Genomic DNA, 21,731 nt, shown 5'->3' with positions numbered 1-21,731 from the left:
CTTCGCTACCCTTGGCGGAGCCATCCGAGTAATATTCCTACATATATCACCCCGTCACCCGTTTACACATCACTATCCTTTAGCAGGACTCCACGCAGATATTATAAAAAGGTGGGGCAGGAGATGGGACTCCTTGTGGCCTCCCTTCACTCGCCTTCGACGACCCCCACCTAGTGGTTACCTTTTTGAGGTGCCCGCTAACCTCATCCGGCCGAATAATTTTTAGGGTTAGACTAGTATACACTAGTCTTTCCTCCGGACAGTACTGAAACAGTCAGTATTAATCTGTAATTTTGCTTTACATAACATCTTATATCTTTACTTCAACTGTATAACAAGACTTCCATACCCAGGACTTATTTTACACCAATCGATTTCCCCCCACCCATCGATTTTTTTTTTATATATACATTTCTATGATGGTACCACCAACGAGTACGTCTTTTATTGATTCCCTTAAAATTGTATCGCTCAATGTTAAAGGTCTCAATATTCCAGAGAAGCGTAGGCAAATCCTTGCAAAAAATTATATACTAGTGGTATATGCCCCGCGCCAGTGGATCACCCTATAAAAAGGGAAGCTATAACTCAAAAAACTCAAAAAATTGTGCTAAAAGGGGTGGGAAGTAGGGATGATCGAACGGTTCGGGTCGACCATCGGTTCGACCCGAACATTGACTGTTGGAGGTTCCGCCGAATTTAGAACTTTTTGCTGAAAAAGTTCGTAATTCGGCAACCAGAACCGACCAAAATGCAATGGGACAGGAAATGGGCTTTAAAAGCCCATGATTGGACCAGAACCATTAGTAAAAGCCAATTGAGGGGGCAGGAGAATGCTAGGAATGTGATTGGAGTGACTAGGGGGTCCAGAGGCCAATCATTAGTGAATACGCCCCCCAGTATATAAGATAGCCCCGCCAAATTCCTAGCATTGTAATACAGGGACGTGGAAGAGAGTGGAAGCAGTTCTGTTACTTCTGCTTCAAAAGTGTCATTTAGCAATTATTAGTGTGAGGAAAGGGATATCTTGTGTAGTTAGGGTGCTATTTTCCACTATAGTTAGCTTCAAAAATCTAGTTTCTGTAGGGAAAGTGTTAAGTGCCAGGGTGACCTTAGTGTAGTGTAGGGTGAGCTGACACTGACTGCTATGGCAGGGTGACCAAACTCTTCCATTTCAGGGTGACTGCTATAGAGAAAAGATCGTTTCTCTTAGGTGACTTATAGAACAGGGATATGGCTTCTCGTCGGTCAGCCTGCTTTTTGCTGCAGGCGTTTATTGGGCTTTTTTGAGGACATGTTTGGAGTCAGGCATGACATCTGAACTTGTGTATAGGGGTATATATACACACACACATGTATGTATATATACACCTACACATATATAGGTGTGAAAAGAGCAGAACACTATGCTTGCGCTAATGAAATAATTAACAGGCATATGGCTCCGCTCCTATCACACCTATATGTGTGTATGTGTATAATACATATAAGTGTGTGTGTATATATACCCCTATACAGAAGTTCAGATGTTTTGCCTGCCTCCAAAGACCCCAAAAAAATGCCCAAAAAAACGCCTGTGCCAAAAAAAAAAAGCCCAGGTGTGTTATTGCATGCACGTCACTAGCTTGGGAGCGAATAGGGGGCGATCGCGCGCCGCCGGAGGCGCGCTCCCACCCCCGCTCGTACCCGACGAAGCCCGCGCGTGTGACCGGCGGACATCGGTCACTCGCGATCATCGGGTAGAGAAGGAGAAAGGCAGGCGGCTAATGTAAACAAAGCTGCCTGTCATTCTCCCCTGTGTAAAAGCTCAGATCACTCGTCCTGCTATGTAGGACCATTGATCTGTGCTGTTACACACACAGCAACATCCAATGACCGTTAGATACACGCCCCTAGGGACACACTTAACCCCTCCCTCTCCAATAAAGTTAACCCCTTCCCTCCCAGTGTCATTTTTACAGTAACAGTGCATATGTATAGCACTGATTACTGTAGTAATGTCACTGGTACCCCCAAAAGTGTCAAAAATGTCAGTCAAGGGTCCTATCTGTCCGCCGCAATGTCGCATTACTGCAAAAAAAACCCCGCAGATCGCCGCCATTACTCGTTAAAAAAAAAACAACAAAAATGACAAAAATCTTTCCCTTAGTAAACGCAATAACTTTTGCGCAAACCAATCAAGGTAGCAGAAAACAAATTGGCCAAAAATTAAAAAAAAATTTGATTTTTACATTTTTTGGGGGGGGGGGATTTCATATAAAAAAATGTGAAAATATTGTTATTTTTGCAAAATTGTCGCACTTTTTTTGTTTATAGCGCATGATCAAAAAATCGCACAGATGATCAAATGCCACCAAAAGAAAGCTCTGTTTGTGGGAAAAAAAGGACGTCAAATTCATTTGGGTACAGCGTCGCACGACCACGCAATTGTCCGTTAATGTCACGCAGTGCCGAATCGCAAAATACCCCCTGGTCAGGAAGGGGGTAAAATCTTCCGGGGCTTAAGTGGTTAAGGGGGCTGAATTATTTTGCACGCCCAATTTTCCAGTTTTTTTTGTTAAAAGGGGGTGATTGCACTCACATATAAAAAGGAGGGGGGTGTTAACATGGGTATCCCCTATGTATATTAAAATACTGTGTCTACAAAGAGATATATTGTCTTTTATGCATATGGTCCTCTATGCCACCATATCAAATTATGTATGTCAATTTCTGTGTCTAAAAATACCATATATATTCAAAGGGAGATCTTGCCCATAGATTTAGGTTTATGATCCATATGGTTATATCTATAATTGTTATGGGTCAATATCCCTTGTTATTGGAGGGATGCTACATAGTACCCCTTGTCTGATCCAGGAGGTACAAACCGTTGTGCCTCCGATTATGGATCACTTTAGAAGCAGTTCAAGTCTATATCAAGGTTAAGGCCTTCTGGTTGGAGGGTATTCAGTAAGAAAATCTATTTGGTTTCGTTTTGGGATACCTTGATCCTTTTATTTGTTCCTCTCCAATGGTCTTTAATTCTATCAATCTCATAAAAGGTCAATAATCCTGGATCTCTTGCATGGGTTTCCATAAAATGTCTTGACACACTGTGTTTTAGGAAACCTTTCTTGATGTTGTTGGGTTCCTGTATCCTCACATGCAGGGGCCTTGTAGTTCTTCCCACGTATTGTAATTTACATGGACATTCCAAAACATAGGTTACGTGAGTTCCCTGATTTTAATATTCCTTACCCATCACCGTGGATTTGAAGGAGTGTTTCCTCTGTGGTTGCTTCCTGCTTCTTTTACAGGCTAGACATGTCTGACATCTGTAGAAGCCTTTTATTTCTGGACATATGTTAATTTCTCTTGTGGTTCGACCACGTTGTGGACCAGTTTGTTCCAAAGTTGGGCGCTTTCCTATAAATAAATCTGGGGCCTTTTGGTAGAATCTTTTTCAGAGTTGTATGTGATTTGAGTATACCCCAATGTTTTCTAATGACTTTTTCAAACTCTTTATACTGTCTGCTGAAACCCGTGACAAACACTAGTTCCATATCATCAAAACAAGAAAAATGGCCCGCGGGACTTTGTATGAGGTACGTGCTCAGTGGCTGGAAATGATGACATGCACAGTATATAAATAAAACAACATTAAATTTTATTGCATTGTAAACAAACATGGCAATATATGCTCAAAGGCACATGATATAGCTCAATGGCTCAAATATGAATGACATATAACATGAATGATATATTCACAAATTTTGGTAGGCATCTTGGTGTATCCTCTTGATGAAAAATACCATAATTGATACTATGAGATATTAGAATGTACATTGTGCTCTGACGTGTTTCGGGAGCAACATCTCCCTTCCTCAGAGACCAATGCGTTCAAGGTATCTCTATAAAAAATAGAAATATATTAAAGTCTGCAGTAAGGATGGAATTAGAATAAAGAGAATTCAGTAAAAAAAATGGGAGCTCAAGGGAGTACTGTATACTCACAAATCAACGGAGCTCAAATAGCAAAGATGCAATCCTGTATGGCAGCGGTGCGTCACGTCTAACCCGGGAGCTGAAGGGTCCCAATATGACAGCAGCCAGAGAGGGGGGTCCATGGCAGGCAAGTGTGTATGTGATAGAGGACCTTCCATACCTGTTGTGTATATATAAGTAGCAAAGTAATCAAGGTGTAGCGTATGGGCTACCAATAATGAAAAAGCATATGTGATTTTATGTCAGGTAGGAAGGGCTAGTGTGATAGATATTTAAGGGGGTGGGGGGGTTTAGCCAAATAGGGGTGAAGGGAGTGTGAGAGAGGGAAAATGAATGGGAGAAAGAGGGGGAAGGGGGAAAAAAGAAGGAAGGAGGAAGAAATGGGGAAGGGGGGAGAGGGAGGAAGGGAAGGAGAAAAGGGAGGAAGGGGGGGGGAGAAGGGGAAGGAGGAGGGAGAGGGGGGGGAGGGGAGAGGGGAAGCCCAAAGGCCAAAAGGTGATAGCAGAAGATGAGGTAGTAATGTGTGATGACAGGGGTAAGATGATGTAAGGAGTGAAAGTGAATGAAGAGTCAAAGTGGGGTGCTCAGCTGTGGAGAGTGGGTGGGGGAGAGGATGAAACCGTGAGAGGAATGGTGGGAAAATTGTTTTGGTGGCTCACCTGTCAGGTAACTCCGTGGCTGGCAGCAAAAGAGGGACCCTAACGTCATGTGGCGGGTATAAATAGGTCTAACAGAGCCTAGGCAGCCGTCATCACGTGTAGGAGAGGAACGCTGAGAAGCGGACCTCTCCGTCCCGCAGATATGACGGCACGTACCAGCGTGGGCACGTCAGTGAAGATACGTACGGCGCTGAAGGTGCGGCATGACGCCGATGTAAAGGTGGACCCGCTCCTCCCAAAGTGGGGAAGGGGCGGGGACAGCAAGGGGGCGGGGCCTCCCTCTTAATACATCGCAGCTCCCGGGATATAGGCTAAAGCACCACCTGATACAAGGAGCTAGTGTGTCAAAAACTATTAATACCACATTGATTGTATAAAAAGGAGGACTCTGTAGTAGTAAGATGTTGCCTACTAAGTCCTTCCATATCATTGTTGCTTTCTTTCTTCCTATTTGTTAGTAGAGGGTCTCTTTCCATATTTCCTATATTCCTTTTTAGGTTTTCAAGTTCCCTCTTGTTGTATCCCTTCTCAAGGAATCTTCCAATGAGGATGTCAGCTTGTTCATCATAGTCTTTGAGATTGCTACAGTTTCTTTTAATCCTTAGTAGCTGTCCCTTAGGGATGTTTCCAATCCATTTCGGATGGTGACAGCTGTTAGTTGGAATATATCCGTTCCTATCAGTTTGTTTTAAAAATGTTTTTGTTCCTATTTTGTTGTCTGCTTTAAATAGATGAAGGTCCAAATAGTTGACTTCCCTGTGGTTCCACTCTCCTGTAAAGGTTATTCCATATCTGTTGTAATTAATGTCATCCATGAATTCTTGTAGTGACTCAGTGGTTCCATTCCAGATCAGTAGTATGTCGTCTATGTAGCGACGGTAGAATTTTAACTCATGTCTTGGGATGTGGTAAATTTGTTCTTCCTCCCACTTACTCATGAACATGTTGGCTACGCTTGTACATAATAATTCTTCTTGTACCAGAAATGGTTAATACTCATAGCCAGATCTAGACCTTTGATGATATATCTGCTCAGTATTATAGACGCTACATAGCAGCAAAACTGCCACCACTGGGTGATTTCATCAAAGGGGGCCGACCCTCTAACTTCACAAAGAGACTCTTGTTAAATAAGGACTCTAGTAGTCATTTGATCTTGCTCAATGAAGATTCTTTGGGCCATCGGGTCAACGGAAAGAGAAAAGTAACAGATTAGGAGGATTTCTTTACAAGGAGACTTTATTAAAAGGACACTTTGCGAAGATCCTGTTGGGCCAGTCGGAAGGACTTGATAGAAGTTGCTACCTCAGGAGAGCAGTTAGTCGCTTAATGTCTCTGGAGAAAGGGGGATGCCAAAAGTGAAAAGGGCCCCTGAAGAGACTGGTAACCCTCACAAGTCAGACAAGTTTGCTCAGGCTCCAGCAAACAACTTATCCTAAAAGAAGACATGTTGCCTCAGGTGCCACAGGTGGAAAGGACACTGTGAACATCAGTGCGATGGACTCCACGTGTCTTTGTGAATTTGTGGGCTTGACTGAAATAGGAGGCGAGTCAGTGCCCGGGTACTAAAAAGGGACTGTGCCTATTTCAGTCACAAAATGTGACACATAGTCAGGTAGATAGCTTGATAGGATTTGGGTGTTACCTGTTCCAGGAATAATCATTGAACGCTGACATGTCAGGAGTGACTTCTACGTGAATGTGTAAGATAGAGATTGTCCAGTGAGAAGGTCACCTCTGAGGAGAGGGCAGTCTCACTGGTTCAGATAGTCCTAATCATAATGTGCCTAACTTACATTTTCCTTTGCAGGCTTGCACTGGATTTCCGGGTCTGGCTAACCCCTTTACCATTTACCAATTGTGTTGTGTTAATATATTGTAGTTAGTTAGTCAGACAGGATGACCTCTTTTACCTGCTCAAGCAGATTTTTGTTTGGCAGGGGGTGCATTGAGTTAAATGCACCTATTGTGTGTAAATGCCTTTTGTGAATATTGTACAGCAGAGATATATATCTATTTTTTCACGTAATTTATTGTCAATTGACTGTGTATATTTGTTATTTTTCCTTTTCCCCATTTCCAGGCTTGCGGGATACTCGCTAAGGAACTTTTGAGAAAATAATTTTTGTAGAGGGCGGCTGCCCTGAGCCATGGTTCTTTTGGCAGGGGGTAGGTGCTAGGTAGAGAGTATAGTTTTGGCTCTGTCTGCCTATCAGAGGATCAGCAGGCAAAATCTATATTGCTCTTTACCTAACAGGGAGCAGGATCTGTGAGTTAGGTCTGCTCATGGTGCTCAGTGTGTGATTCATCCGGTCTGGGGAGTGTCCCCACTGGTCCAATAGGGAGGCATGCTGGACAGTGGAGGAAACCTGACCAATGGGTACACAGGCTTTGATACAGCCCCAGTGATTGGCACAGACTGCTGTCTCGTTGCATTGTGGGGTGTGGTATAAAAGCCAGGAGCACATGTGCTCTGGGTCTTTGACTGGTGAGCAGAGTCCCTGGAAGGAGGCTGGCGGCTGCCTCCTTTTCTGCAGCAGTTGGTGTATGGTCACAGGCAATCGACTTGGTGAGCCAGAAGGAAGGAGCTGAACCCAGAGGTCCAGGGTCCAGAAGAGCTGACTAGAGGGGTTGAGACACTGGAGAACTTGGAAAAACAGCATCGTGAGTACAGGGGATAGTGTCTAAGGGCCTTGCCAGGAAGGGGGCCACCCTGAAGTAGAGTAGTCAGAGGACAGGTGTCAGCTGGTGGAGTGAAATGGGGTGCTAGGCGAGTACCCTGAAGATAGTGTGCAACCAAGACTTTTGTTCATAGACTCAGTATCTACAATTCATCTAGTGGCAATGTGAAATTCGCAGCCTGGCTGCATCTTCAGATAGAAGTCCTCAGAATTGTGAATAGTTCAAGTTCCGGAGTATACCACTTTTCCCTTCTCCCAATCTCAATATATAAAATAAAAACAACAACCCCTAGACTGTTCATTGACTGAGCCGGAAGTAAAGTGTTAAGTTTCTGCATGCAGTTGCTACCGGTAACCCAGAGGGACCCAAAAAGGTGAGAAATTCAGCAGCCCTCAAGGGGGCAGTGCTATACTTTGCATCTGTTTCTATTTTTACACCCGTACTTTATGATGTTACTGTTTTATTGTTGCATCTGAACCTCCTTGTATAAAATGTTAAAACTCAATAAAGCAAATTTGACAAGAAAATACAAACTAATGCCATTCAAGTTGTGTTTTCATCTACTTTAACTCCCTGAACACAATACAGAAAACACACTAGCGGGCTCCATAAGTACATAAACTGACCTAGCACTGTCTAAATTTTAAAATGGCAGCACAATATGGTAAAAATTTTAGTTCTAAAATTCTCCTTCTCTTTCTCTCCATCACCTACTCTCTATTTTCCTTTACAGGAGGAAAAGAATGTCGGTGTAAAAACACCATTTACTGTAAGCAACCTGAAATCGTCAATCTACGATATGTTCTTAGGAGGAATTGAAAGTACTTCAGTCACTGTAAACTTTGGATACTTAATACTGATAAAGCATCCTGACCTACAAGGTACCATACCCAGTGTCATATCAATAAGGCCCCATGCACACAGGGCATTTTTGCAGCTGCTTTTAGGAGCGTCAGACATGTTTTTTTTGCTGCTTAAAAACGCCCCTTCATATTATTCTATGGCCTCATGCACACACAGGCTTTTAGAAGCTCCAAGTGGCATAGGCGTTTTAAAGCTGCAAAAAAAACCCAGGGCCTATGCATTCTGATAATCAGCGTCAGAGCTGTAAAAACGTCTGACGTTGTTAAAGGCTGATTAATGTTGCTTAACGCTGTTTATACAGCGTTAAGCTACGTTATACGTTTTTTGGGGTTTTTTTATGTGAAAATCAATGGTTCCCTATAGGAGCCTATTGATCCGACTTGTGGTGTGACTTGTGCTCTGAGGATCTTGAGGGGGAACTCCACGCCAAAATGGGAAAAAAACGGTGTGGGGGTCCCCCCAGGTTCCAAACAAGGCCCTTGGGTCTGGTATGGATTTTAAGGGGAGCCCCACACCGAAAAAATGGCATGGGGTCCCCCCCAAAATCCGTACCAGACCCTTATCCGAGCATGCAGCCCGGCAGGTCAGGAAAGGGGTGGGGACGAGCGAGCGGCCCCACCCCCCCTGGACCATACCAGGCCACACCCTCAACATGGGGGGGTGCTTTGGGGCAGGTGGAGCTCTGCACCCCCCACCCCAGAGCCCCTTGTCCCCATGTTGATGAGGATAAGGGCCTCTTCCTGACAACCCTGGGCGGTGGTTGTGGGGGTCTGTGGGCAGGGGGCTTATTGGAATTTGGATGCCCCCTGTAACAAGGGGGCCCCCCAGATCTCGCACCCCCTCCCTATGTGAATGGGTAGGGGGTACATTGTACCCCCTACCCATTCACCCTTTAAAAGGCAGTGGGGACGGGGTCTCCGAGTGATGTCACCGGGAGGCCACCCCCCTAATGGCTATATAACAAGCTGCATAGACCGGAGCCGGCATAATCACCGGAGACATCGTCGGAGGAGACCGGAGGAAGAAGAAGACCAGAGGGGAAAAGACCAGAGGAAGAAGAACGGAGGAAAAAGAACAGAGGGGAGAAGACCAGAGGAAAATTTTTTAATGAAGGACTTCTCAAAACGTCTCCTGTCATTATTTACATACACTGCCTTTTATGGGGTGAATGGGTAGGGGTACAATGTACCCCATACCCATTCACATAGGGAGGTGGTCCGAGATCTGGGGGGACCCTTGTTACAGGGGGGGTCCAGATTCCGATAAGCCCCCTGCCCACAGACCCCCACAACCACTGCCCAGGGTTGTCGGGAAGAGGCCCTTGTCCTCATCAACATGGGGACAAGGTGCTTTGGGGCGGGGCGTGCAGAGCTCCCTCTGCCCCAAAGCACCCACCCACCAAGCACCCATGTTGAGGGCGTGTGGCCTGGTATGGTCCAGGGGGTGTGGGGCGGCTCGCTCGTCCCCTCCCCTTTCCTGACCTGCCGGGATGCATGCTCGGATAAGGGTATGGAATGGATTTTTGGGGGGGACTCCACGCCATTCCCCTCAAGATCCTCAGAGCATAAGTTGCACCACAAGTCGGATCATCCTGATCCGACTTGTGATGCGACTTCCATTCAAATCAATGGGCTGAAAGCCGTATCAAAGACGGCTCCTAGGCAACCATTGATTTTGAATGGAGGCAGAAAAACGCTGCGAAAAGCCAATGTGGCCAAACGTGCAATAACGCCAATGAATACAGCTACTAAAAGCACGTTTTTACAGCTGCTTTTTCCTGGTGTTAGAAGTGGCTCTGCAGCTCGTTTTTTCTCACTCCCTGTGTGCATGGAGCCTAAGAGTCAAATGCAGCATTCTTTCATGTGCTTCTGAGATATGTTGTGGTCAATTAACTAAAGGAAAACAGGCTGTTCACTATACAAGGGAATATTATCTTAGTTTAGTGAATGTGGCGAAGCTCTGCTGATTTCCATCATAGAAACGTGCAAGAAAAAAATCTTGTTTTTATTTTTAATTTTCCTTGCACATGATGGGTATCCTATTTTAACACTTTCTCTAAATTAAGGGAAAATTCCATTGCAAAATAAACAACCTATTTGTGTTTAGCAAATAATCCCCCTTGGCCCACATATGAGCGTGAGAGCAAAACACCAGCAGGCGCTCCTGAAGAACCACATTAATCCAGTTTATGAATGAAAGTTGAATACAGGGCTAATAGCAAGATGAAATCAAGAGCCCAATAGCACCAAAGGCCAGGTGTCCAATGAAAAGTCAAAAGTTTGTTCCACTGTTAGAAATGTGACTGGATATTAAGCAGCATTCCCAATAGTTGAGCAGGCACGGGTCTACAGCAGGAGGAATATACCGGGGACCCAGATGGCAAAGGAAATGCTTGATTATGCCAGGGGACCCAGATGGAAAGGAGATCTTGGTTGGGAGAGTTTGATAAAGGGGCATGCCCTGAAACATGTAGTCCTGGAAACTGGCTCAACTTACTAGCCTCTCTAGCATTCCGATGATCTCCGGGTTCCAATGACATCACTTCCGGTGATGTGAATCCCCTGCTGTTTGGCCGTGGCAGGTGGCTTCCCAACCAGGATCTCCTTTCCATCTGGGTCCCCCTGGCATACTCAAGGATCTCCTTTTATATATGGGTCCCCCGGCCTAATCAAGGATCTCCTTTTCCATCTGGGTCTTCCGGCATATTCCTTCTGCTGTAGGCCCGTGCCTACTCAACCGCTAGTAATGCTGCCTAATATCCAGTCATGTTTTTTATGTTTTAACTAGTTTGGAATAAACGTTCGACTTTTCATTGGACATCTGGCCAACTTGTGTTATTGTGCTTTGGAATTTATCTTGCCATCAGCCCTGTATACTCCTTTCATCCATAAATGGGATTTATGTGGTTCTTAAGGAGCGCCTGCTGGTGTTTTTGTTCTCATGTCTTTTTCCTACCATCTCAATGGTCACTTTGAGACTGCCCTGATAAGTGTCATTCCTTGGGATCATATCCTGTTCCAGCTAGGGACACTTTATCCAGATGGAGAGGTATCAGTCTAGCGCCCAATATGCTTGTGTGTGTATACCAAATTGAATGGAACCCTCTTTTCTTGCTTAGTAGTCCTCATCTTGCTTAATAGTCCTCACCTCTTACAAAAAAGACTTCTGTCTTTCTCTAATTTAGTGCCTGGAAAACAAAATTCCAACCAAATTTCGTAATTATAAATTAAAAAATAAACACCACACGATTGAATGATGGAAGTTAGTGGAGCTTCACCTCATTCACTAAGCTTTACGTTTAATTCACTTGCAAAGTAATCAGTCTGGTTGCCTTTAGTACATCAAACCTATCGATTTAGCTTATTCATGATTAGGTAGACCGTTCATGTTAGTGCTATGGGGTCTGTGTGACAAAATGGTCATTTGGCTGGCTACCACCTGCTGTTTTTAGCCACTGAGGTGTAGCCCAAAGTTTATAGATGCTTTTTGATTATTTAAGTTATGACATGTCGAATATATTGTATTAATACAATGTTCTAATAAATAGGTTCTGTAAGAAGGGATATTGTAAAGGTCTATCTTTAATCAAAGAATTGATTGGCTATTAGTAAATCAACCCCCTATGTATAGATTTTTGCGGTTGTCTTGCAGTTTGTGTTTTTTGATCATCTGCTTTGTACCACTTGTTGCTTTAGTCTCAATGGTCTGTGAGTTCTCCATATATCCCCATAGAGAATTCACTAAAAGATACAAGTCTGTACTGTGCATCATTTAGAGAATTCTAGAGAAGAAGATATGTAGAACTAATTTGAGCTAGTGGCAACAGTAGCTTAGATAAAAAGCAAAAAATCTACTTAGCTATAGTCAAGCAGGAAAAGGAAGTTATCTTCCTATCTTGGTTTTAGACCACTATGAAAAAGAAGGAACAATTTCTTCTCATCTGAATCCAAAATTGCCAAATACTGTATGACACATGAAAATGCTCAGTAAAGAGGGCAACAAAAAATTAAAAATGAAAATTCAGTACTTCTATTATTTTTCTGGGGATACTTTATAGATAAGCTTCATGAAGAAATTGAACAAGTGATTGGCCAAACCCGAGAACCTAAAGCAGAGGATCGGAGCAAGATGCCATATATGAATGCTCTTGTTCATGAGATTCAGAGGTACAGTGACATCTTTCCAATGGGTTTTCCCAGAGCTACCAACAGAGATATTATTTTCCATGGTTACTACATTCCTAAGGTAAGTGTCCTTTTTCCATGAGGACTGCTCATAAATAATTCAGAATAAACTCTGAAAAAAAGGCCTACAGTCTACTGGCCTAGAACTCAATTACATGCAACCTTTTTTTTTTTATTCCATCTCCAAATTTCTGGGTTTAGAGGGTTTTCAACAACACTGGCAAAACCTATTTCCAGCCATTTGTTTTAATTTTGGATAGAGTGGGGCAGGGCTGCAATTTCTGGATTTTATCTCTGCCTGTGGGCGGCCCTATAGGGGAAAGTTTCTCACACTTCCAGTAATGCCCATGCAAGAAGTTGAGGAGTTCAGTTGTCATAAAAAGGCAAAAGCAACAATGAAGGTGTTGCCAGAAATTCCCTTTCTACTTAAAGTGTGTTTTTGTTGTGCCTTTTTGCCCCCTAGCCATCTCTTGTCCTGACTGGAAGTGAGGAGACATCTTTCTAACAAGGACTTAGACAGAGTTTAAAACCTTACAGAAGCTCTAACCCTTTCTCATTTCATCCAAAATAAAAATTAAATATTTTGGATGGAGATAGGTTTTAAAGCAGAATTTGCATTATGAGCCAATAAAAGAAATCATCTACTGTATGAATGTTAAAAGGGAAATAAAAGTGTATGTTTTTAAGCCGAACTGTAACTATTCTTAAAAATGTTCCCTCCCACCTCCTCCTTGCTAACCTGTAGAGCTAGTATAAAAAACATGGTGTACTTACCCATTTTTAATCTGCTCCGCTCTGGTTACTTGATCCTGCAGCTCTGTGTGAGGGAGCACCCGACAATGGCTCCCAATCCTTGGAGCCGTGACATCACTCCTAGGCTCTTCTCCCCTGCAGCAGACGCTCTCTGATACAGGGGAGCCAGAGATTCTGCATGAACGGATGGGAGTCGATTAAAAACAGGTAAGTACACTGATCTTCTTTCTTATACAGATTAGGCAGGATAGATAAAGGGAATGGCATTTTTAAAAAGAGTTACATTTAGGCTTTTCTTCCACTATGAGTGCATATATTTGTTATTAGTACAGTGTTTACATCAAATTACATTTTTTACATCACATTCAAATTTTAAATGATTGCTTTTCCTTGTTTTGTAGATTATTATTAGGGGGAAGGGTAGATTAGTCAGTATAATTAAACTCCCTAACTGCTAAAAAAGTTTTTAAAATAATTTATCAAACGCACAGAGGGAGTGCATTGCTTTCAATGAGTCAGCAGACCCAAAAGGGTTGATTTACTAAAAGCAAGCAGACTGATCATTTGGCAAGGGGATTGGGGATTGTCCTTTAGTTTGGTGAATATGGTGAAAATTCACTTTACAAAGACACCTAATCACGTGCAAGAATATATATATATATATATATATAAATTTTCTCTTACTTGCACATGATTGGATGATGAGAATCAGCAGAGCTTCACCTTATTCACCAGACTAAGGGGAAATTCCTAGCCATGTGAAAATTCCCATGCAAAGTGAGACATCATGTTTGCCTTATGTAAATCAATTCTATAGACTTGGTAAAAAAAAATCGCAAAAAGCGTATTTTGATTAGTTTGCGCAAAAGTTATTGCGTTTACTAACTAAGGGAAAGATTTTTGTAATTTTTATTGTTTTTTTTTTACTGAGTAATGGCGGCGATCTGCGATTTTTTTTGCGGGGCTGCGACATTGGGGCGGACAGATCGGACCCTTGACTGACATTTTTGACACTTTTGGGGGTACCAGTGACATTACTACAGTAATCAGTGCTATACATATGCACTGTTACTGTACAAATTACAATGGGAGGGAAGGGGTTAACTTTATTGGAGAGGGAGGGGCTAAGTGTGTCCCTAGGGGCGTGCTTCTAACTGTGATTGGATGTGGCTGTGTGTGTAACAGCAGAGATCAACGGTCCTACATAGCAGGTGCTTTCACACATGGGAGAATGACAGGCAGCTTTGTTTACATTAGCTGCCTGCCTTTCTTCCTCTCCACCCGACGATCGCGAGTGACCGGCAGACATCGGGTCCGCCGGTCACACGTGCGGGCTGCTTAGGGAAAGAGCGGGGGCGGGAGCGTGCCTCCGGCGGCACGTGCTCGCCCCCTATTGGCTCCCAGGCTAGTGACGTACCGGTACGTCACTTTGCCTGGGAGGGGCTAACCGCCGCCGTATATAGTCGGGCGGCTGTCGGCAAGTGGTTAATTCCCCTTAACGCCTTTCAATGTTTTAATTTGCCTTAATATTATGGTGTTATTGCCAGTGCTGGCAGGGCACAGAACAGATCTTCAGTATATACTTGCATTAAAATGAAGTTTGATAGCAACATTTATTATTAGTAAAATACCTGTTTCATTAATTTACAGGGAACCAATGTGCTTCCTATGTTGACCACAGCTTTACGAGATCCTACACAATTTGAAACTCCCGGAGAATTCAATATAAAACATTTTTTGGATGAAAATGGCAAATTTCAGAAACATAATGCATTTCTACCATTTGCTGCAGGTAATAAAGTGCTGTAGTACGTTTAGCTAGGAATTTTGTGGGTCTCAGAAGCCCTCAGAATTATGGTTTTGTCTTATAGACATCCTAGCTGCCCTAGAAATAAGGAGGTATTTTTCTGCTAGTGTATAAATCAGTTGATTAGAAGAATAGCTACAGTCTGGTTTTTAAAGTCTTGTCTGGCCATCTTGATGCACTGGTATTTGCCAAAAAGGCCGAGATCACTGTTGCAGTCATCTTTAAAAGGAATACAAGTGTTGGGCTGTGTTACTAAATTAAATGTGTCTTGGTCAAGGCTTTTTTTCAGTGGGAACGTGGGGGAACGCAGTTCCGGCACCTCCAGCACTGAATGTATGTAAAGGTAAGGGGTGCTGGGGTGTGCTGAAGTGTCTTCTGATGCTGCCTGCTGGGGGTTCTATAGTAGCTGGAGGGTATCTACTTTTTCATGGAGGGAGGTTCTATTGTTGCTGGGGAAGTCTATTGTTACTTTTGGGGGATCTATTGTTGCCAAGGGTGGGTCTTATGTTACTTGGGCGGCAGTTGTTGCTAAGAGAGATCTACTGTTGAGGGAGGAGTCTATCATTGCTGGCTGCTGGAGGGTCTATTGAGAAAAAACTCATGTGACTTCAATGTCCAGTATTCCCCTGAGGAAGACTTGCAAGTCAAAACGCGTCAGTGCCTTGGACAAAATTCTTTGGGATTGCACCTTGATGTGTATCCATATTGATAAGTCTATGTTGTGACATGATACATATGTTTATATGTTTCCTATCTACCCCCATCTTTGGGGTTATTTTAATATGGTTTGTTACCAATAAGGCCCCATTCACACGGGCCACCGATCGATCTGCCGATTCCCGCTGAGCAGGTGGACGACAGCTCCGTCTCCGCTGTGTGCAGAGATGGAGCTGTCAGATCCCCGCTGTCCTCTATGGGAAGATCGAATGAGAATGGACCACCTGTCTGTTCTCATCCGATCCGCCAAACAGATGGAAAATAGGGATTTCCCAGACAGGATCAGATCGGATAGCAGCGGGTGTCAGCAGAGATGTCTCCGCTGGCACCCGCCACCCCATAGGGATGCATGGAGGATCCGATCAGGTCCGCCTGAAAAAATGACAGGCGAATCGGAACGGATTGCCCATGTGAAAGGGGTCTAAAACTTGTATTGCTTTTTTAAAAGATTCTTTCTATATAATTGTATATTTTGTCTTGGCGTCTTCAAAGTCCCGCTTTCTCCCTTGCTTGGCCCTTGTGGCCCAAGTATGTGGTCTATTGATTTTGGCTGTGTGGAGATCTGTTGCTAGTGGGTCTATTGTTGTGCTGGGGGAATTTTGTTGTGCATGGTCCATTGTTGTTGGGGGGATCTGTTGTTGCTGGCTGTAGGGTTTTTTTTTACTACATTGTTTTTAATCATTGACAAATTCCATACAAATTACTTGGCACCAAAAATTGAGACTTGGTTCTGTGTTCTCTATAAAGGGCAATACTGGGAGATGGGCAGGAAGTGGAACCAAGGAACAGTGCTTGGAGGTGGGAGTTCCTGCATTTATTCTTTGAGGAAAAAAAGCCCTGGTCTTGGTTATATGTATCCCAATACAAAGGATCACAATATTGTCAAAAATAAATGTGATGGGTGTACCAACATCATACATCCCCCAACAAATTCAAAAAATGAAATGTATTCTTTTTAATTTTGGTTCAGCAATGGTATTACGTGCTGTTTGTGAGTGCAGCTGTGGGAGTTTTGATTTCGATTTTTGTTTGATGCTGAGCACCCAGCACAGTTTTTTTTTCTACCATTTAGCTAATTACAGTCATCTTAACCCCATATTATTTTTTATTATCTTGAAAGAAATGTCTGCATTTCCATTACTTGCATCTACTGAGACTATGGGGTGGATTTACCAAATGCAAATAACCTGTTTACTACGCAAGAGAATCTTCCTCGGTGTTTAGTGAATGTGGTGAAATTCCTCTTTGCAAAAAATACCCAATCACATGCAAGATATATATATATATATATATATATATATATATATATATATATATATATATATATAAAAACAAAAAACAGTATTTATGCTTGCGCATGATTTGACACAGAGCGTCACCTCATTCACTAAGCTCTGGAGATAATTCCCTTGCAAAGTAAAAAACAACCTAATTGCCTTTAGTAAATCACTTCCATTAAGTATAACTATTAAATGTATTTCTACCAAATTGGCACTCCAATTTTTGCAGCCGTAGCAACTACTGTTGTCATTAGAAGTTTGTTATTTATGACTAAGGATGATGAAAGAATGAGAATCACCAGTGTAAATATCGATCTACATATACTCTATATTGCCAAAAGTAATGGGACGCCTGTCTGTACATGCACTTGAACTTTATCTCTGTGATTCTGCTCTCTCCTCCTATCAGCATGCTCCATCATTAGTACATAAGCACAGCAGCACAGCTGTTTGGCTTTGTGTGCTGTTTTCTTTCTTTCCCAGTCTGAGCTCTGCTGTACAGGGACTGAAAGAGGCTGATACCAAGTCCATTTCAGGACTTACAGCTTGCATTTTAAGCGTAACGCCACTTTTGTTGAGAAAAAAAAAACCCCTCTGGGTGATCTATGTACATTACAAGGATTTTAACAAACTTTGTTGCAGATTTCTACCTTTTTTATTCTGAAGAAATCAATGTTTATTCATCTGTGCCTCTGCTGTATGTGTCTAATGGCTGACAGCTGTGCTTATGTACTAATGAAGAAGCATGCTGATAGGAGGAGAGAGCAGAATCACAGAGATAAACTCCTCAGTCTGCTGTGATTCCTTTAACTGTCTAGACACAGGAGTGACTGTCAGGAGTGACTGTGCTGTGAGACACAGCTGTGTAAATATCAGAACTGAATAAACAGATGTAGCACCCTCCTAGGTAGGTGCTGGTGAGAGAGTATAGTTTTGAGCTCTGTCTGCTTACCAGAAGAGCTGCAGGTAAATCTATATTGTTCTCTGCCTACCAGAGAGCAGGATCTGTTAGTGAGGTCTGCTCATTGTGCTCAGTATGCGATTCATTGTGTCTAGAGTGTGTTTCATGCTGGTCCAATAGGGATGCATGTTGGACAGTGGGAGGAAACCTGACAAATGGATTCATAGGCTTCGATACAGCCCTGATGATTGGCAGAGGGCAGCTCACCCCTGTGCATTCTGGGATACTATATAAAAGCCAGGAGCGCATGTGCTGTGGGGTCTTTGGCTGGAGAGTGGAGATCCGGAGGGAGGGGGGCAGCTGCCTCCTCCTCTGTAGCAGTGGCATGCGGTTGCAGGAGGTCGTCCTGAGGACCGGAGGAACGGATGAGAAGAGCTGAACCCAGAGGTCCAGGAGAGCTGACTGAGGGGGACACACTGGAGACCCTGGGACCACAGTATTGTGAGTACAGGGACTCGTGTTGAGGTTCCTGAACTGACAGGGGCCACACCAAGTGTAGGATAGTCAGTGGACGGTGTCAGCGGTGGATGGAAATAGGATGCTAGAGAGAGTATTGTGAAGATAATTACAAGCCTACTAAGGAAAGAAACTTAATTCAAATTCACCCATAATGGCAGGGTGAATCAACAGCCTATATAACCAAATTAACACAGCGCTTGCATAAAAACATAATAAATCAAGTGTGAATAAAAAGTTGATAAATAAAGTGCAAATGTGTCCCAAAAAAATATATGTATATGATAAATGAGTGTCTATGATAACGCCCAAGTGGGAGGGCGAAACGCGTAGACGTATTTCCGGTACGGCACCTTGGATTCGTCACTTACGGTTCACTTCCTGGCTGGCCGTGGAATGCACGCCGATAGCGGCGTTCACGGAAGCATCTGCAGATTGTCTCGCATTTTATTATACCACGTTTGTGAGTATATTTTTTGGCTTATATAATTAAATCTTTTTAAACGGGCTTCACTATTCCTGGTCTCTTTTTTTGGTATTTATCCTTTGGAGCCATTCAGGACCACCATTTATCAAGAATATCCATCTAGCCTTTCTATTGTTAAGGAGAAGATTTGGTGTATAATAACATCCACTTTTACACAGGCTTTCTTGACCCTAGTTAGCGTCCATTCGTTCTGGTGAGTAGGGTTCCTGGAGGGGTCACAGTCACCTGGAGCACGAATGTTTTATGTCTGCACTGGAGCACCTTGCACTTTATTGATTGATCACTTATTTGGACACTGTAGTGGAATATGTTCTGTTGATTGAACTTTCTGGACACCTATTTATCGTATATATTTTTTTTTGGGGCACATTTGCACTTTATTTGCCAACTTTTTATTCACAGTTGATTTATTATGTTTTTATGCAAGCGCTGTGTTAATTTGGTTATATATGTTTTCTGAGTTTTTACTTGGTGAGCAGCAGCGGCAATATTCACTTATTCATATATTTATCACTACACCTCTTTTTTAGTTTAGTGCGGGTTTAACCTCCCTGGCGGTATTCACGAGTGTGGCTCGGGGTGGGATTTCACTGCCATAAGCGGAAAACCCCGAACCACACTCGGGGTGCTGCCAGGGAGCATCGCTGGATCCTTGTAGAGGTTACTTACCTTGTCACCGGGATCCAGCGATGTGTCCCTTCCGCATACGGCGGCCGGATCTTCCGCCCGATGCTGTAGAGCCCCGGCTTCCGTCTCCTGCGACGTGACGCTCGCAGGGGGGGTGGAACCGGCGGCAAATTTGAAAAGTTATACACACAAGCACACTGATTTCATTGCAAAATAAAATAGACTGATATTAGTTTGCCCCCCAGTGCCCTTTCCTGCAGTTTTACTGTACTATATATATATATATATATATACATACACACACACACACACATATATATATACACACACACACACACACACACATATATATATATACACACACACACACACACACATATATATATATATATATATATATATACGTATATACATATATATATATAACATATGTATACGCATATATATATATATATAACATATGTATATGTGTATATATATATATATATATATATATATATATATATATATACTCTTTAACTTATTTATAGTTATTTATTATATTATCCCTCTATTCTCTTCTCCTATCCCTATTTTAACCACTTCCCGCCCGCCCTATAACAGATTGACGGCGGGAATGTGGTTGTATTATCCTGACCGGACGTCAGGATAATACGCAGAGCGGCGATCGGTGATGCGAGGTGTCAGCCTGACACCCTGCATCTCCGATCTCGGTAAAGAGCCTCTGACGGAGGCTCTTTACCATGGGATCAGCCATGTCCAATCACGGCTGGTCACATAGTAAACAGGAACAGCCGTTGATCGGCTTTCCTTAGTTCGTGCCTGACAGGCACGAGTAAAGGAGTGCCCGATCGGCGGCTCCCCTGACAGGGGGGGGGGGGGGGTCGGCACTGGTAATCAGATCATTGATTATCAGTGCAGACCCTCGGGGGGGATGCCACTAGAGCCACCAGGGATGCCCACCCATGACCCCAGGGATGCCCCTATGACCCCAGGGATGCCCCTATGATCCCAGGGATGCCCACTATGGCCACCAGGGATGGCAATCAGGGCTCAGGGAGCCCCCCATTGCCCTCCCCATCAGTGCTGCCCTTTTTTTTCAAACTTTTCGGTCTTTTTTTATTTGTTTAGCAAAAAGGAAAAAAACCCAGAGGTGATCAAATACCACCAAAAGAAAGCTCTATTTGTGGGGGGGAAATTACATAAATTTGGTGTAGGTACAGTGTTGCATGACCGTGCAATTGTCATTCAAAATGCAACAGCGCTAAAAGGGGAAAATTGGCCTGGGCAGGAAGGGAGGAAAGTGCCCTGTATTGAAGTGGTTAAATAAACACAAAACAACAAAATACCCCTGCAGTGATTATTGAAATGAGCTAAGGAAAGAGAAGAAAAAGAACTGTATGCTGGTAACTCAGGGGGACCCGAGAAGTGTGATTCTGGCGGTCCTTACGGGGGCAGTGCTACACAGAAATACAAATCTTTTGGCTGGTAAAAAAGGTCCCTTATATGTATTTCATCTATGTATTTAGCTGTAACACCTTATCTTATGTGATCTCATTATTGTAGGAAAAAGAGCTTGCATTGCGGAGAGTATGGTGCGTATGCAACTTTTCCTTTTCTTCACCATTATCCTGCAAAAGTTCACTCTGAAATCAGTGGTGGACCCCAAAGATCTCGACATCTCTCCTACAGAAAGTGGCATGGAAAACATCCCACCAGCTCACAAGATCATCTTCATTCCTCGCACATTAGAAGGAGGAGCTTAAAGAATCCCTATACAGTATTTTAGGACTCGGAACGCCCAGTATACATCGTTATATAAATTGCTATAAAATTTTAAGTAAAACATAAATTGAAGGGCAAGAGCGGCATAGTGTATGTAGTCCTTCTGAAAGGTATAAAATGTTGATCTTGGGGTTGGTTTACAGCGGTAGCACTGTCATCTGTTATCTGTGATAATAATGGTTAAAAACCAACTGGAATATTATTGCTTGTTTAATCAAAAATAAAATAAAATATGAACTTGGATAAAACATTTTAGCTGCTTATTCATGATTGTTATACCAACCTACAACTCAGATAGTCTTATATAGGTGCGTTTTATTAGCATTTCATATAGATTATTATTTTACATGTTATTTACAAGCTCCCAATTTATACTACTCCCCATATAATAAATGTAAAATCCATATTATTTCTTAACCTTGACTCCGCCTACCAGTCACTATTACCCTGGTCATGTCATACCATCAATATAGTCAGTCCAG

The 21,731-nt window shown here is 43.0% G+C and overlaps 1 protein-coding gene across 1 annotated transcript in view; it reads left to right on the top strand.

The window, feature by feature from the left end:
• LOC309560465 (cytochrome P450 2C23-like) overlaps positions 1-21,731 on the top strand; it is a 171,413-nt gene that overhangs the window by 75,099 nt on the left and 74,583 nt on the right. The window contains exons 6-9 of the mRNA XM_082264098.1: positions 8,062-8,209; positions 12,250-12,437; positions 14,780-14,921; positions 21,031-21,227. Coding sequence (XP_082120224.1) covers positions 8,062-8,209; positions 12,250-12,437; positions 14,780-14,921; positions 21,031-21,227 — 675 coding nt within the window. The remainder of the gene's footprint in view (positions 1-8,061; positions 8,210-12,249; positions 12,438-14,779; positions 14,922-21,030; positions 21,228-21,731) is intronic.

The sequence above is a fragment of the Pelophylax lessonae genome (genome assembly GCF_965119305.1).
Source record: "Pelophylax lessonae genome assembly, chromosome: 7".
In the NCBI taxonomy this organism is placed as follows: Eukaryota; Metazoa; Chordata; class Amphibia; order Anura; family Ranidae; genus Pelophylax; species Pelophylax lessonae.
Note: the sequence above shows the minus strand (reverse complement) of the source record. Positions and strands in the feature narration are given on the sequence as shown.